This window comes from Oryza sativa, chromosome 1 (assembly GCF_034140825.1).
Source record: "Oryza sativa Japonica Group chromosome 1, ASM3414082v1".
In the NCBI taxonomy this organism is placed as follows: domain Eukaryota; kingdom Viridiplantae; phylum Streptophyta; class Magnoliopsida; order Poales; family Poaceae; genus Oryza; species Oryza sativa.
Window position 1 is genome coordinate 34,197,501 of NC_089035.1, and position 16,376 is coordinate 34,213,876.

Below are 16,376 nucleotides of genomic sequence, written 5' to 3' on the forward strand. Positions count from 1 at the left end.
TACGACCCGTCGCAGTAGGCGCAGTGGACGCTCGCCTGCGCCGCGAAGCTCCGGGGGTCGTCCGCCGGCAGCGCCTTCATGGCCGCGATCGCGCGGTTGAACTTGGCGACGTAGTCCGCGCCGGCGGAGTGCGCGGCGGGGCGCGTGCGGAGCGGCGAGGACGACGCGTCGGCGGGCGGGGCGAAGTCCACCGGCGAGGCGCTGGAGGGCGGCGGGCAGCACGTCAGCACGTTGGCGGACGGAGGGAGCTGGTCGGGCGGGCCGCAGGAGGAGATGTCGGGCGTCGCGACAGGGTCGGCGCCGGCGCGGCGCGGGAACGACAGGAGGATGCCCGCCGCCGTGGCGCTTGCACCGGCCGCGCCGAGACCGAGGAGGACGTCCCGGCGGTCGAGCCTAGAGGCGTCGGGCTCCGCGGGAGACGATGTGCACGAGACCCGTCCGACGGCGCCGCGGCGAGGCTTAAGGCAAAAGCTCGCTCCTGGAGAGGAGGGGCTCGGTGATGATAGAGAGCAGGTGATTAGCTGGGAGAGTGATGCCATGGCCGCGCGCTTGGGTCAACCGAGCGCGATGGTGATCGGTATAGCTCTCTTGCAAATCACGATTTGCCATGGTACGGTATATATAAGGCGAGCGCACGTCTGTGCCACCGTGCCACGCGAGCGCACGTGAGCGAATGCATGCGCGACAGCGCGTTGTAGGGAGATGCGACGCGCACGTGAGAGCGAACGAGAAATTGAAGACGGGGATCACAGCGTAGCCCGTAGCAGGGAGCGCACGCATATATCCCTCGGAAAATGCTCCGCATGGGGGAGTAGCTGGGATTCGTCGGTGTGCACGTTGAAGATTTGTTATCAGCTGTCACTAATTTTATGCATATCATATAATAATAGATTAAGAGCTTATATGTAAGAGTGAGGATAATAGTAAGTCAACTATAAATTTATATGGAAGAGAGATAAATAAAAATGAAAAATATTGGTTCTCATGCAAATATTACAAGACATTTTCACTAAATTTATAGAGAGAAAGATGAAGGAGAAATATAGTCAACCTTATAGTTAATTTATTATACATATTAGTTAGCTATACTATTAAACTTGTTCTAATTGTCTCTAATTTATAATCTCTAATAACTCTAACACTCTATAACACTCTCATATTTTTATTGAAGTTTGTGTAGGGATTATCCCTTTCATGAGGAATGTCAATTTCTCTCTCTTTCACTCTTCTTTTCTCCATCTCACCATTCATGAAATTAAAATAAACCCCAATGATAATCATATTTGATTTTTAAAATCGCAATGATAATAAAAATGAGAGGCAGCGGGCGGGTCGTACATGAGTACAATGGCAGAGCCGCCGATGATTGGTGTGACTTCTAGAAAGTAAAAAAAAAATTCCAACGATAGTTATGTTCGATTTTTAGAACCCTAATGTCCCCACGTTCTCATTTGTTCTCTTGTTCTCATAGGTTTACTGGTGATTCCATTCGCAATGGTAGGAGTCCCTTGTTTTTTTTGTTTTTTTTTAAAAGTAGGAGCACAAAGGTACTTGTAGGGTGCCACGATAGAGGGATTTTGGACTATTTGTTATTCTCTTCAATAGTACCTTCTTAAATACCGTCTTTCCTAATAATTTTGATTATTTATCATCGTGATTACCAAATTGTTTATATTTTACCACTTTACACTAAAAGAAAAAAAAACCTCACTCCCCTCCCATCTTTCTTCTCTCTCTTTCTCTCCGCTCTTCTTCCTCTCTGACGTGGGAATCACAGGTACTGTTGCAATTGGATGTATGGCGTGAGCCTTCGGGATTTGGTAGTGAGGTCATCGATGAGCGAAGATACGCCGAGTCCACCCTGACCATGAGCGAGATACCTGTGTTGGTGAGGGAGCATACAACTTGACCCATGCCGGCTCCAACGCCTCCCCCGCCACACCTCCGTTTGCGTCGCTTCTCTCAAGTTCACAGGATCTATACGAGATAGAGAGCCTGCAACCAAGATGTATTGCTTTCACCCCAACGACCCATCCGACGAACCATCAAGCATTGTTGCGTCGTATATCTCGCCCGTTTAGCTGCCCAGTTCATCCTGACACTAGCCATTCCTACTACTTGGCCCATGCTAGAGACTGGTTTCATGTCATATCGCAGAGAAAGAAGGTATAAAGAAGATGAATGACAGGGGTAATAAAGGTTATTTCCTTGTTGTTTCGCTGAATTGTCAGTCAAAAGTAATACTACCTCCGTTTTTTAATAGATGACGTCGTTGACTTTTTCTCACATGTTTGACCATTTGTCTTATTCAAAAAATTTATGTAATTATAATTTATTTTGTGATGAGTTGTTTTATCACTCATAGTACTTTAAGTGTGATTTATATCTTATACATTTGCATAAAATTTTTGAATAAGACGAATGGTCAAACATGTGAGAAAAAGTCAACGATGTCATCTATTAAAAAACGAAGGGAGTAAAACATAAATAACTTGATAGGTCGCGATGACAAAATATTTAAAGTTAATGGTAAGGATAGTATTTGAGAATGCGAGGACGTGACAGGATGACAGAGGCTGACAATGGGGTCATACGCAGAGAGACGAAGGGTTTTCCGTTCCATTTCGATCCCAGTAGTGTTCCCCATTCCCCACTCCGTCCTAAACGGCAAAACCCTAAACCCGACACCGCCATGGCCGCCGCCGTCCGCCGCCTCCTGCGCCGCGGCCTCTCCACGGCCACCGCTCCGCCGCCCACCCCGGGATCCATCCTTAACCCGTCCTCCCCATCCACCCCGCTCACATCGCGGCAGAAGAGCCGCCTCGCCATCTCCCTCCTCAAGTCCACCCCGCCGCCGCCCCCCGACCAGATCCTCTCCATCTGCCGCGCCGCGGCGCTCTCCCCGGACTCCCACCTCGACCGCGTGGCCCTCTCCCTCGCCGCCTCGAAGCTCTCTTCCGCCCCGGACTCCGTTCGCGACCTCGCCTCCTCCCTCCTCACTCCCCACCACGCCCCCCACGCCATCGCGCTCTTCGGCCAGGCCGGCCTCCTCCCCGACGCCGTCTCCACCTTCAAGTCCTCCCCGTCGACCCGCTCCCTCAACGCCCTCCTCTTCGCCTGCCTCGTCTCCGGCAACCACGCCGAGGCTGCCCGCGTCTTCCAGACCTTCCCCGATGCGTACTCCGTCAAGCCCAACACTGACACCTTCAACGCCATTATCAAGTCCTTCGCCGAGTCCGGCACCACAAGGTCCTTCTACTCGGTGCTCGATGAAATGTGCCAGAAGGGTGTGAAGCCCAACGCCACTACGTTTACTACGGCGATTGCTGGTTTTTACAAGGAGGAGCGGTTTGATGATGTAGGGAAGGTGATTGAGCTCATGAAGAAGCACGGTTGTGGTGAGTCGCTGCCAGTGTTCAATGTTAGGGTCCAGGGGCTGTGCAAACTTGGTCGGAGTGGCGACGCAAAGGCATTGCTGAATGAGATGGTGAAGAAAGGGACAAAGCCGAGCTGGCTCACTTATAATCATTTGATTCATGGATTCTGCAAGGAGGGGGATTTGGAGGAAGCTAAGCGGCTATACAAGGAGATGGCAAAGAAAGGGCTTGTTGGGGATAGTAGCTTCTATTATATGCTTATTTATTACCTTTGTAAGGGTGGTGATTTTGATACTGCCGTTGGGGTGTACAATGAGATAGCAGCCAGGAATTGGGTGCCGTGTTTTTCGACCATGAAGATGCTTGTGAATGGGCTTGCTGGAAGCTCAAGGGTCGATGAGGCAAAAGGTATCATTGAGAAGATGAAGGAAAAATTCCCAGATAAGGCTGAAGGGTGGAAGGAAGTAGAGGATGCTTTGCCTCAATAGAATAGCAGATGGACGAACTTGCAGGTATTTTTCAGCCATCTATACATACAAAAAAGATAGTTAGGTGAAACATTTGCTTTGCTTTAATTTGGCTGCATATTCTGTTAGGTTTCACAAGATTTCCTGTTTCACTTGTCCTTTGTTTCATTGTATTGTCGTTCCATGTGTCACACAAGCTACTGTACATCTGAAATGATTCACAATGTCAATTCCAGTTCAACTTGTGGTAAAGTGATGTCCTTCTGAATTGAGATCCTCTAACTTACTTCCCTTCGACGCCAGTCACTGAAATGTGTACCCTCTAACCAACGGGCCCACATGTCTGTGACTCAAAGTCAAAGGGAAGTAAGTCAGAGGATCCTCTTCCATTTGAGAGAAGTACCTGTCGCTACGGTTTTCTCTTTTAATCCATTTAGATGAAAGATAACGCTTGAATAAAAGTATACGTCATTGTGCCCTTTTTGTTTAATTCAAAACGATCTACTCTTGATAACTTTGTTCCTTTCATGCTCCGGTGTCGTGGATTGAGCTTGTTACATGTGACTAGAATCTTCTTTGCTTCCATCATGTAAATATATTCCTGGTCATAAGAATATAATGCTAACAGAATCGTTTTATAATCTATACACCAGCAAGAACCCTTTATTTTTCTTTAATTTGGTATATTCATCTATATTAGAGTATTGAGACCAAAGGGCATTGGTGAGAGCATTGCTTATGCTGACAGTTATTACAGTAACAAAATGGTTTTATTTAATGATATCATTGGACTGTTTAAGGACTAAGCAAATCCAAGTGCATAAATTTAGCTTATGAGGTCGATTTTGTTTTTTTTTTTTTTTTGTTCCTAGATCCACCAAACAAATACATCAACTATTCAAATACAGTATAAGTCTAAATGTTGGGACTTTGTAGATAAACTCCCAATAATGTTCAATAAATACCTTGAGCATTTTGGCTGAACTCTAGTAAAACTAGTGGTTTATTTGAGAAGAAAATATTGTTTCAAGTGGAAGTTCAAAGAGATATATTGTATCTTTAATTTGACAATGATGAGTTGATGACAATACTTGTATTTGATTCTATCTATTATGATTTATGAAAAGAACTATTGATACAATTTGCTACCTTCAGCTAATCTATATTAAATACCCTGATGTTGTAATCCGAGATATATATTTGAACTGATGATGATGAACATGATCATACTTATACAATAAAATGTGGTGCCCATACCCATCTTAGCTATTATTTCTTTGGTGCTACTGTTCCATTCTGCCAACCTTTCAATTTGTGCATATCTTTAAGTTCGTATTAACTGTAGCATAGGTGTAATTTAGTTTTGTTTTTTCTTCATGTTACATGTTTGACTACATTTGGTTTGTGATGCCAAATGGCCTGAATTAGTCAAACCGAAATAGTCTGTATTTTCCAGAAAAAAAGCAAGCAACTTTATTTTTAATCTATCTATATTACTTGAGAAATTACTATATTGGAGGATAGATAATAACTAGTCGCATAGTTGAAATATGGATATGAAATAGTGTCAAATCTGCTGGAGACGATGAAGTCTTCTGCACTTCATCCTTGACTTGGTCATACAGGATGTGCTTTTCTGGTTCCTTGATCTCACGAATTCTTTATGCAGTAATCTGGAAACAATGCACCGCAATTTTTTCTTGCTAGGGTTATTTTGTTTTTGTGAGTATTATATCATTTCAACCCTTGTCAAGCTATTTTTCCCTTGTTCCTTTTTCAGATGAACAGTACTGGCCATTGATTCAATTCAATCGTTGAACATGTCTTTTTCAGAAATCAGGAACTTCACCAACATTTGATCGATTGACTTGAGCAGAGATTTGTTACATATGCTAGTTCCAGCTATGGCGACAATATTTTCCGTCTGGGATAGTTGAGGCGTTTGAAAGTACTGTCTTAAGTCATCTGCCGAATATGTTCTGGACATTATTATCTGGTATGCTGTTACAAATTAGTGTGGTTCAGGAGATCGATATAATAACCATACATTCATACTTTTGTCATTTTTATATACCTTTTTTTAGAGGAATATCGAATTCCATTATACCACTGGTGCGACAGAATCGCCAGACCTGGAGGGATACCATCCCTAACGAGACTGGTAAGGTGAGGACAATTACATCCATAAGCAGCCAGATCATAGGCTACTTTGTTACAGCTACCAGGACAGTGATTAACATTTGAAAGCACTAGAAAAGTCCTCAGTGAACAATTTATTTCGTGGAGAAGACCTCCTGTTGCAGCCAAACTGTATTTTGCCCCCTCATAGCGTACATTAACATCATAGAATCAGTTCCCAACTTTACTTGCACTATACCTTTCTTCGCTGCCGCATCAATTCCAGCCATGACTGCTATAGTTTCGGCGTGAAAAGCGTCCATCAGATATGGGGTTTGCCCGGCTTCCGCTACAATCACCGACCCTGAATCATCCCTATGACATAACCCCATCCACCATTTCCAGTTTGTGGCATATATGTTCCATCCACATTACTCTTAATCTTAAGTGTCTCCTCATCAGGTTTCCTCCATTTCTGAGTTACTGTTTTGCTCTGCTTCATTGCTTACTTTTACTCGAATCACCGAACCCCTCTACTCGTTTCAGCACAGTCAAGCCTAGGTTGTTGGCTTTTCTGCTCTCACCTTCTCTAATTCTGGGAAAAAATTGCGATTATACTTATTTTTCAATAATTTACATTTATATACCTGTATGAGATGGATTTGCAAAAATATACCCGTTCCGCGGGACTGCGATGGTCCCGCAGCTCCAAAACGCAGGAAGGAAGTTGGCTTGCCACGACCGCAAGCCAATTTGGCAGCGCCGCTGTCGCCAGACTGTTCGACGCCCTCATGGTTAGGGGTGGACAAAAAGCTCGGGCTCGTGAGCTCGGCTCGGGCTTGGCTCGAGCTCGCAAAGCTCGGCTTGGCTCGAAAAGAAAACGAGCCGAGCCCGAGCCGCCTCCAGAGCTCGTTTGTAAATCGAGCCGAGCCCGAGCTAGCTCGCAAGCCGCTCGGTAGGCTTGTCAAGCTGGTGAAAAAATGACCTTGGCCCATTAACAATTCCCCATCCCAGGCCCAATGAAAACCCTAACCTTCCCTTGCTACAGAAACTATTCCCCTTCCCACTTCCTAGTTCGTCGCCGCCGCCAGTCCGTCACGCCGAGACCGAGTCCCTCCCTCTGGGCGGCGCAAGGAGTTGCCGGCCGCTGGCCCGCCGCCTCCCTCCCAGTCCCCAGCAGAAGCGCCGGTGCGCCGCTCGACGCGGCAGCCTCAGTTCCGCCAGCTAGCCGCCTCCCTCCCCTGCGCCCTGCGCGGCTGCGCTGGCTCCGGCCTCCCTCCCCAGCCGCCCAGCGACGCTCGACCCCAGTGCCGTCGCGGCGCCGCCTCTCTACCCTGCACCGCCTTCGGCCTCCCTCTCCTGTGCTACCCGCGTCCCTGACTCGACGGTCGACGCCGTCCATCACCTCGCCGAGACGCCAACCGATCGACGACAGTTCACACAGCGACGAGCCTAGGATGAAGAGGTTCGTGATGTATTTTCTGATTTTTGTGATTCATTTCTTAGTAGCTGTGTATATGCGTGATGAATTGATGTGTATGTGTGCAGTGTGTGCTATTATCAATGATTCAATCACAGAAAGGTTGAGGCAAATAGATCAAAATTGTTATACCTACACTAATATACTATACTTAATTCGAGCCATATGTTTTGTGTAGTAAATAGAATCTGTAACGCACACTTGCTGTTAACTTGCTGAAAATTGATTGTACTATTGTTGAAGTATTTACTTGCTGTTGTGCATCACAAGCTGGCTCGAGCTGGCTCGAGCTTTGAAACGAGCCAAGCCGAGCTGCATTTTTTGCTCGTTCTCTTTATCAAGCCGAGCCGAGCCGAGCCTGTTCTTGACCAAGCTTTCACGAGCCGAGCCGAGCCGAGCTTGGCTCGGCTTGACTCGTTTCCACCCCTACTCATGGTGCAGCAGCTGAAAATGCCACACCTCGCTCGCCCCAACCCGTTCGATCGACCTCTTCCAGCACTGCGGCAATGACGAGGAGGCGGATGAACCGACGAAGATGACGAGGAGCTCCAGCTACGGGCGTTGTAGTCACCAGCGTTGCGGCCCTCTCACGGCGGCCCGGCCCTCGTAGTCTTCCACGGCGGCGACGACCAGGCTCATCTTGCCCCAACGTTCTTCCTGACATCCTCGCCCTCGCTGCTCACGACGGCATCAACCTGGTACGTACATACATGCATAAACCTTCATGGCCAAGGCGCCAAGTGTACGCGCATCTCCATGGCCATGGTGTTCTGCACACGCACGTAACTAATGTGCTTCTTTTCTGTTGCGTGGGAGCAGCTGGGAGGTGTCGCCGGGCCGGCGCAACTCGACGACGGCGAGCAGTGACATCGTGGCGGTGTTCGGCAAGAAGGGCGTGAGCCCGCGCGACATGACGGGGTCGGGGAGATCGATTCATTCGAACAGGAGGATTGATCCAAAACCTAACCATTCCAATGCGGGAATGCGGGATAGTGAGGGCAATTTTGTCTCTGGTTTCATAGTTGCGGTAAAACAAGGCGGAACTGCTATAAATCAGAACATTTTAATAGAGTTGTGCTTTCAAATGGGGGCCTCAATTTTTTGTGCTATTTTCTGGTACCGGTATAACAGCCGTGCCACCAATCGAATTCTCTCTTCATCTTTGCATTTCTTGTTTCATGCCAGTTTGTCGATGTGGCCCAAAGGACTAACACCGATACACATAGTTACAATTTAAAGAAACGTTCGCATGAACATCGGTTTCAACTTAAAACACAATATAATCAATGTCAGTCACATGAAATAGAAACATTTCATCTTCAACACAATATAGGCTTTGTTTAGTTCACAAACAAAAACTTTTCACCCTATCACATTGAATGTTTGGACATATGCATGAAGTATTAAATATAGAAAAAATAATAATTACATAAATTGCTTGTAAATTACGAGATGAATCTTTTAAGTCTAATTGTTCCATGATTTGACAATGTGGTGTTACATAAAACATTTGCTAATGATGGATTAATTAGGCTTAATAAATTTCTTTCGCGGTTTACTAACGGATTTTGTAATTAGTTTTTTTATTAGTGCCCGAACACCCTGTACGACACTATATATAATACCCGATGTGACACGCCAAAACTTTACACCCCTAATCTAAACACCCCCATAATTAGCGTGAGTCACGTGAAATAGAGGCATTTCATTTCAAAAAGAAAGGAAAGGAAGAATTATCTTCCAATCATCTATGCGTTGTGAAGAGAGCCACATAATTTGCTGTAACTTTATTTCTCTATCATGGGCATGGCGCATAATTTCCATATAATTTGTGGTGGATTTTAAGCCCTTTAGGTTATAGAGATTCATTTGTTTCCTGTAGTTCAAATGATTTTGATTTTTTTAAAGAAATTAGATAATATGGATTATTATGTTTTATCCCTCTACAATTATCGAAGGTCAAATTTGATCTAGATATGAAGAAACTAAGAGTAATAAATCTACGTGAATGTCATTGTTATTTTTTAATTTGATTTTCTGTTTTGTTTTTTTATATGTAGATCGAATTTAAATTTATATGTTTGTGTATGCCTATTTATATGGCATTTTTTTTTACAGATGCGGCTTGTAAGCAAGCCAAGATACATCAATGGAGAAACCGAAAATAATATTAAAGGGCACACTTTTGTCTTAGCTAGTTCGAAAGGCAATCTTGAGTGATGAATGTTGTGGAAAAGAACTCCAAATTAATATTAGAATATGCAGCAATTCAGCCCAATGTTATTTTTTTATGGGTGCATGATTATTCGTATTAAATAAATGCAACTGTCCTTTATCTTACGGCGTTAAATTTGGTTCTATTTTATCAAATTTTACTATAGCTCCGTGCCTCCTTGCCTTCTTGGTAATTAGTGCTTGAGCATGACAAATATTTTGAAACAAAGAGAGTAACTACTCAGTATCAATATATCCACAATAAAATTTCTACTTGTATATACTACTCCATACTTATAAAGAAAATCGTTTAGGACAATGTTTAAAGTAAACATTGGGAATATAAATCATGAATAACTCTCAAGTTGCTGAGTTTGAAAATGTAAAAATTATATGTATAGATTTGTCTTGAAAAATATTTTCATAAAAATATACATATATCACTTTTCAATAAATATTTTTATAAAAATAAAAAGTTAAAATTGTATTTTGGAGATCATGTCGCTGTCCTAAACGATTTCTTTTTACGAGTATGGAGGAAGTATATATTTTCACATTCCATTGTATTCTATTCTCACGCCTCCGATCCTAACCTTTCCATGTCTTGGCACCAAAGTCACAGTCACACTCTCATCTTGCTCGGCACCTAGGTCCTTTAAGATATCATTCAGTGCCACCCTCATGGTGGTTTGTACCCCTCTCCGTGTCACATTGTTTTGCGTGTTGTGATGCCTTAAACACACAAAGCTCCCGACCATCTCCCGTCCACATGGCTCGATTTTCTTGTGCTCCCTAGCATTGACAAACACATCAAACTTGCACACGCCATCTGTCTGGATGTGCTCGACCACCAGCACCTCCTCTTGTGTTGCCCCTTTTGGCTGTCTCCACAACATTAGCGGTCGTCTCACCTCTGCGGTCACCACATTGCCAAGGGATACTGGAAACATGACGGGCTTCTCGACCCTGTTTTTCACTCTGTACTTCACGTTGGGAGTAGTGGGTGGCCGTGCATCCAACCATGGTAAACCAACGCCACGATACGTGTATCGGAGCTTGTCCATGTCGAGCACGTCACGGACGGTGATGCGCACAAGACGGGCCTCCTCATCGTAGAAGAGAAACGAGGAGTCGAGCCAATCAGGGTCCGTAAAGTCTTCGCCTTTGCCATTGCTGCGCCATACATCCCACAGCCGATCGATGTTAGCATGATGCGTGTAGAAGATCGGGTCACGACCAGCGGCGTAGTAAGCTCCCATATCCTCGGCGTTGGGATAAGACAATAAGTCGCCAACCCAAACATGCATCAAGTTATGTGGTTGTAGCTCCACGGTTCCCGCACCTGGCTTGCTAGCCTCACCTGCACGAAAAGGTTGGCCGTGGAATAAGGAGGCCAACGGCGCACTGCTAATCATCTGAAAAAGAATTACAGAAGTTAATCATTTTGACACCAAATGGTTACTCACAAATATATGCAAAATATTAAGATCTAATATATGATACTGATATTTGTAGTCGTTAAAAAATACGACCATATTATATATTTTATTATTTTTAGTAATTTATTATTAGAAAAAATAATGATCAAATATGTGCTGCCTCAAAGATCATGCCTATATCCTAGCGACAACTTAAAACATAATTATATCTCGATTTTTCATAACTTTGCATATATTGGTAAGTTAAGAATTTAATACTCCTATTTGTTTATATTTTTATAATACATCATTCTAGGAGAGTAGTTTTTTTAAAACTTTTAAATATAACTATAATATAATTAGAGTGTAATTACAGTATGATTTAACTTATATATATGATCCGCCTATAACTAATCACAAAACACGCTTGGTGTGGCTGGCTACCAATTAATGCTCCCCTCACTAAACACAACGTGGTTTGATGGTCCATAAATCAAAAGTTTGCGCCATGATGTTTTTTTCTTTCCTCCTATCACGAATCTCAACACAATTTTGATGTCCCTCCTCACTGCACGAATCTCAACCGGTCAACCCGATCTGACAGTTCACAAATTGGCATCCCTCCTCCCTGCACGAATCTCAACTCGATCTGACGGTACACAAATAGTAAGTTTTTTTTTTTGAGGGGGGCTTGCAAGAAAAATATAGCAATTCCGTTTATCAATTTTTCTCTCCTCCACTCACCAAACACAACGTGGTTTGATGGTCATAAATCAAAAGTTTACAAGTAAATTTCATAAAACTACATATACTTTGACCAAACTATCTTAAAAAACTACCGATTTAAAGCATTATATCATAAAACTATAGATTCAGTGTAAAATTTATCATAAAATTACAGATTTAAGATGAAAGGGTCACAAAACTATAGATTAAGTTCCAATTTAATTACAAAACTGCAACGTTTATAGCTTCCACATGATTGCAGTCTTAGGTATTGTAGCTCTGAAATCCGTTGTTCTGTGATATCTCGATATTAAATACTGTATGTAGTTGTGTGATATTTGACTTTAAATATATAGTTTTCTGATAAATTTAGCGTTAAATATGATTTTTTATACAACACATTAAATCTATAGCTTTGTTTTGTGAAATTTATTTAAAGTGTTTTTAGATAATTGATAGAAATCCGGCTTGTATATACATAAGTGGATACACACAACTACAATCAAAATATTTACACTACTACAAAAGATGTCGTAGGTTCTGGTTTGTAAGGGTCCATATGTGTTGGATTTTCATCCAGCACCAATAGAAGCTACCGACACCTATGAGGAAAATAGAACCGACAACTTTAGGTTCGCATGAGCCCAAAAAAAAAAAAAGTCAGCCAGCTCAAATCGAGCTGAACTCACCAACCATGTTGCCGTCGTTGTCATCCTGCTCTATCCGCTATCTTCAACTACTATCATCATCCTGTTGTATCCGCCATCTTCATCCGGCATCGTCTCCGTCAAAGCCCAGTCCCGCCGCCACCGTCTCCCACCTATCGGATCCGAAGACAAAAACGAAGAGGCCGAGGGGCAGAGGGAGAGAGGGGCGCACTGCTGTCGTTGCGTCGTTGCTGCCATCATTGTGTCGTGCCCCAGCCATCGTTGCGCCGTGCCGTGCCCCGCCATCGCAATGTCATGCTGTGCGTCGTGCCAAGGAAACGGCTGCCGCGCGCGCCATGCCGGCGATGGGAGAGCGAAAACTGATAAGGTTCGGCCAGTGGATAGGCGACATGTTTTTTTTTTGTGAGGTGAGTGGATAAGCACAGGCTCGGCTCGGCTTATAATGGATGCATTTTTTTTTAAAAAAAAGCATCTATAGTTTATTATATGTGCTGGTTTTTTTTAAAAAACTCGTACCATTATTATGGGTGTAATTTTTTTAAAAATCAGGTACCAATATATAGGTGCTATTTTTTTTAAAAAAATACCTATATTATAAGTGTCGGTTTTATCTAGATTTTTTGTTCTATAAAGGTGAAGAGCGGTAATAGGTGTCGTTTTAAATAAATCGACGCCTATAACTGAGTCGATATCTATGAGGTGTTCTGTAGTTGTGTTAGCAAAATAACTTACGTAACAAATCTATCAATTGATAAAGAAACAAAGGCATGCAACAAGAGGAACGGACTGCCGTATATATAGTGCACCTGCTTGTACATGATCCAGAGGTTGTGCTTTATCTGCTCATCGTCGGTGTAGTTGTTCTCCACGACGTCCATGGCGTAATCCAGGTCCACGAGCTTGGGCGGCGCGTGCCACGGGTTCCTCATTTGGTCGTACAGCGGCGACGACGCGTTGGCAAACTGCAGCGGCATCCGCATCCCCTCCGGCACGTCCCAGCTCCAGAACGGCACCGCGAACCCGGGGTCACCGAGCAGCTTCCCGGCGATGCGCTCGAAGAAGTAGAGGTAGGCGCGGTGGAACGGGAAGAAGAGCCAGGAGAAGTGCACCTGGACGGCCAGCTCCGGGTGGCCGACCTGCCGGTACGCGCCGGTGCAGTAGGCGCAGTGGATGTGCGCCTGCTGGTAGAAGCTGCGCGGGTCGCTCCGCGGCAGCGCCTTCATCAGCGCGATCGCGCGCTCGTACTTGGCCATGTACTCCGCGCCGGCTACGTGCGCCGGCCGCCGCGTCCGGAGCGGCTCGCTCGGGTCGGGGAGCGTGAAATCGATTGGTTCGGACGTGGGCATCGGCGGGCAGCATTGGAGGTCCTCCGGGAAATCTGGACCCTCCGGTTTTCGGCACTGCAGGAGGTCAGTGACAATAGGCCCGCCCACGCGGCCGGCGTTGATCTTGTCGTGACCGCCGTCGGAGAGCAGGGGGGTCGAGACGCCGTCGTCGGCGGCGCAGGAGACGACGTACGGGTCTAGCCCGGTGACGGCGAGGAGGGCCCTTGTCAGAGTTTGGGCGCATGGGTTCACGGAGACTGCAGGCGAGGAGGTGTAGACAGCGGCGTAGGCGAAGGCGCAAACGATGAGGACGAAGAGCGCAACACGACATCGCTCGTTGGCCATGGTTATTGCACGAGCTGACTAGCACATGAGCTCGAAAACTGTTTGCTCAAGCAACAGCTGCATGTAGTACTTTATTATCGATTAGGAGTGTGTATATATAGAAACATGTATCCAATGACGTGAAACTGTGGACGAGAGGGATCGAGCGTCCTGGTCCTGGAACTTGGATTGCTCATATATACATGGCCACAAACGAAACCACCAACTTGGCTTAGGCCTGTTTAGTTCCTAAAAACTTTTTCTAAAAACATCACATCGAATCTTCTTTGGACAAATATATGGAGCATTAAATATAGATAAAAAGAAAAACTAATTGCACAATTTACATGTAAATCGCGAGACGAATCTTTTGAGCATAATTAGACCATGATTAGCCATAAGTGCTACAGTAACCAACATGTGTTAATGACGGATTAATTAGGCACAAAAGATTCGTCTCGCGGTTTCCATGCAAGTTAAGAAATTAGTTTTTTCATTCATGTCCGAAAACCCTTTCCGACATCCGATCAAACATCCGATGTGACACCTAAAATTTTTTATTTCACCAACTAAACATGCCCAGTTCGCTGCTCATTCTAGAAGTGGGGAACGTAGGCACTGTACATGCACTGTTACAGTTACTCTTGATGGGAACCTAGGCACTGTACTTTTGCACCGTTGCACTTACTCTTGATGGGAACCTAGGTATTGTACATGCACTGTTGCACTTACCGTTGATGCAGACGGCCTGGGATGGCGTCGACCACGCCGTTTGGCTGCCAACAAAATCCGTCGGACGCAGGCCACGGCGCGGGTTGCGCGAGGCTGCCAGCCGGTGCAGCACAAGTAAATGCACAGCAGCAAATGCTACACGCACATGCGGATGAACTCACCCGGGTTATAATGCAATGAAAAAAAATAAGTAATGAAATTAAACATTGATTTAATTTCATCGATTTTATATGGCTTCAATTTCATAATTGTGCGATGTAAATTCTTAAACCATTTCATTAGTCTGAGGTATTTGTTATTAAGAAATTATTTTTTGATAAGATTCGATGAGTTCTACCAATATATTGAGAAGAAAATGATTATTTTCGTTGCCGGAAATATTACTAGGGTAACAATTATGAAGAAATGATTTATCACACAATTCACACAAAAATAAGTGAATCAAATTTATTGTGAAACCGATGACATAAATTTATACCCTCTTCCGGTGCTACTATGAAAATCAGCACACAAAATTGACGCTGTGCTGTAATTTTGCAAATAATATGAAAAAACTTTGCACAGACTAATACAATAAAGTTGCTACCATGACATTTGCAACTAATATGAAAAAAATATACACAGACTAATACAATAAAGGGGCTGCTATATAACAGAATCCCGTTTTCGAACGGGATGATCCCGAGTAGGTATCAGGTGTGATACCTATCAGGTATCAGACGATTCTACGCAACAGGATGATCCCGAGTAGGTATCAGGTGTGATACCTATCAGGTATCAGACGATTCTACACACGTTTCAGGTGATACCTGCAAAGTATCATGTGATACTTATGAGGTATCATGCGATTTTCTACCACGTATCGTGTGATACTCGCGAGGTATCATGTGAAACCTGTCAGGTATTAGATGATTTCAACCACATATCGCGTGATACTCACGAGGTATCATGCGATACCTGTCATGTATCAGACGATTTCTACCACGTATCACGTCATACTCGCGATGTATCAGACGATTTCTACCATGTATCACGTGATACTTGCAAGGTATCGGATGATACTTACTAGGTATCAGGTGATTCCTACTAGATATAGCTGGGTATCTCGTTGTGGGAGGAGCACCCCGACACGTGCGGTCGCCCCCTGCAGCCGTCCCTTGTAGACGAGGACGGCGACGACGGCGGTAGAGGACGGGCGTGGCAACGGCGGCGGTAGCGGGGGACGGGCGCGGCGGTGGCGGCGGCGTCGACGGGGGACAGACGCCGCGGCGGCGGGGGACAGCGACAGCGGCAGTGGGGGATGGGCGGCGGCGGCGGCGACGGGGGACGGGCGCGGCGGTGGCGGCGGCGTCGACGGGGGACAGTGATGGCGGCGGTGGGGGATGGGCGTGGCGGCGGCAGCGGCGTCGATGGGCGCGGCGGCGGAGGCGACGGGGGACGGGCGCGGCAGCGGCGGGGGACACGAATTGTGTTGTGGAGAGGAGCTATCCCGTTGAGGGACGGTATCCCGTCCCTTAGCATTCCCAT

The 16,376-nt window shown here is 45.2% G+C and overlaps 3 protein-coding genes and 1 long non-coding RNA gene across 6 annotated transcripts in view; 2 read left to right on the forward strand and 2 right to left on the reverse strand.

Annotated features, from left to right (window-relative positions):
* LOC4324128 (polyphenol oxidase, chloroplastic) overlaps nucleotides 1–588 on the reverse strand; it is a 3,885-nt gene extending 3,297 nt beyond the window's left edge. Inside the window, exon 1 of the mRNA XM_015783998.3 lies at nucleotides 1–588. This exon is cut by the window's left edge and continues 3,297 nt beyond it. Within this exon, the coding sequence (XP_015639484.1) occupies nucleotides 1–539 (539 nt within the window). The 5' untranslated portion in view covers nucleotides 540–588.
* A 2,057-nt stretch (nucleotides 589–2,645) lies between these two features.
* On the forward strand, nucleotides 2,646–5,948 carry LOC4324129 (small ribosomal subunit protein mS86 (rPPR1)). Of its 3 annotated transcripts, XR_003239565.2 has the most exons (3): nucleotides 2,646–3,889; nucleotides 5,514–5,566; nucleotides 5,678–5,948. XR_003239565.2 is itself a non-coding variant. In XM_015780465.3 (2 exons), the coding sequence occupies exon 1, from the start codon at nucleotides 2,693–2,695 to the stop codon at nucleotides 3,863–3,865; it is 1,173 nt and encodes a 390-aa protein (XP_015635951.1). In that variant the 5' UTR covers nucleotides 2,646–2,692; the 3' UTR covers nucleotides 3,866–3,889; nucleotides 5,625–5,948. The 3 variants fall into 3 exon arrangements, 2 of the variants coding, with proteins under 2 accessions (XP_015635951.1, XP_015636029.1); XM_015780465.3 differs by lacking the exon at nucleotides 5,514–5,566 and having other exon boundaries at nucleotides 5,625–5,948; XM_015780543.3 differs by lacking the exon at nucleotides 5,514–5,566.
* Nucleotides 5,949–7,832: 1,884 nt separating this feature from the next.
* On the forward strand, nucleotides 7,833–8,506 carry LOC136355910 (uncharacterized). The gene is made up of 2 exons (XR_010740476.1): nucleotides 7,833–8,140; nucleotides 8,262–8,506. It is a non-coding gene; the product is annotated as an uncharacterized lncRNA (long non-coding RNA).
* Nucleotides 8,507–9,873: 1,367 nt separating this feature from the next.
* Nucleotides 9,874–14,276, reverse strand: LOC9271853 (aureusidin synthase). The gene is made up of 2 exons (XM_015777720.3): nucleotides 13,275–14,276; nucleotides 9,874–11,071 (listed from the first exon to the last, which is right to left on the reverse strand). Exons 1-2 carry the CDS (start codon nucleotides 14,136–14,138, stop codon nucleotides 10,208–10,210), a joined length of 1,728 nt encoding a protein of 575 aa, XP_015633206.1. The 5' UTR covers nucleotides 14,139–14,276; the 3' UTR covers nucleotides 9,874–10,207.
* Between the last annotated feature and the right edge of the window lie 2,100 nt (nucleotides 14,277–16,376).

Bases quoted from the DNA above. Each gene is read 5' to 3' on its own strand.
- LOC4324129 (XM_015780465.3), top strand. From the start codon at position 2,693: ATGGCCGCCGCCGTCCGCCGCCTCCTGCGCCGCGGCCTCTCCACGGCC.
- LOC9271853 (XM_015777720.3), bottom strand. From the start codon at position 14,138: ATGGCCAACGAGCGATGTCGTGTTGCGCTCTTCGTCCTCATCGTTTGC. The intron at 11,072-13,274 runs GTGCACTATATA...ATTCTTTTTCAG, and splicing joins TCTGGATCATGTACAAGCAG to ATGATTAGCAGTGCGCCGTT.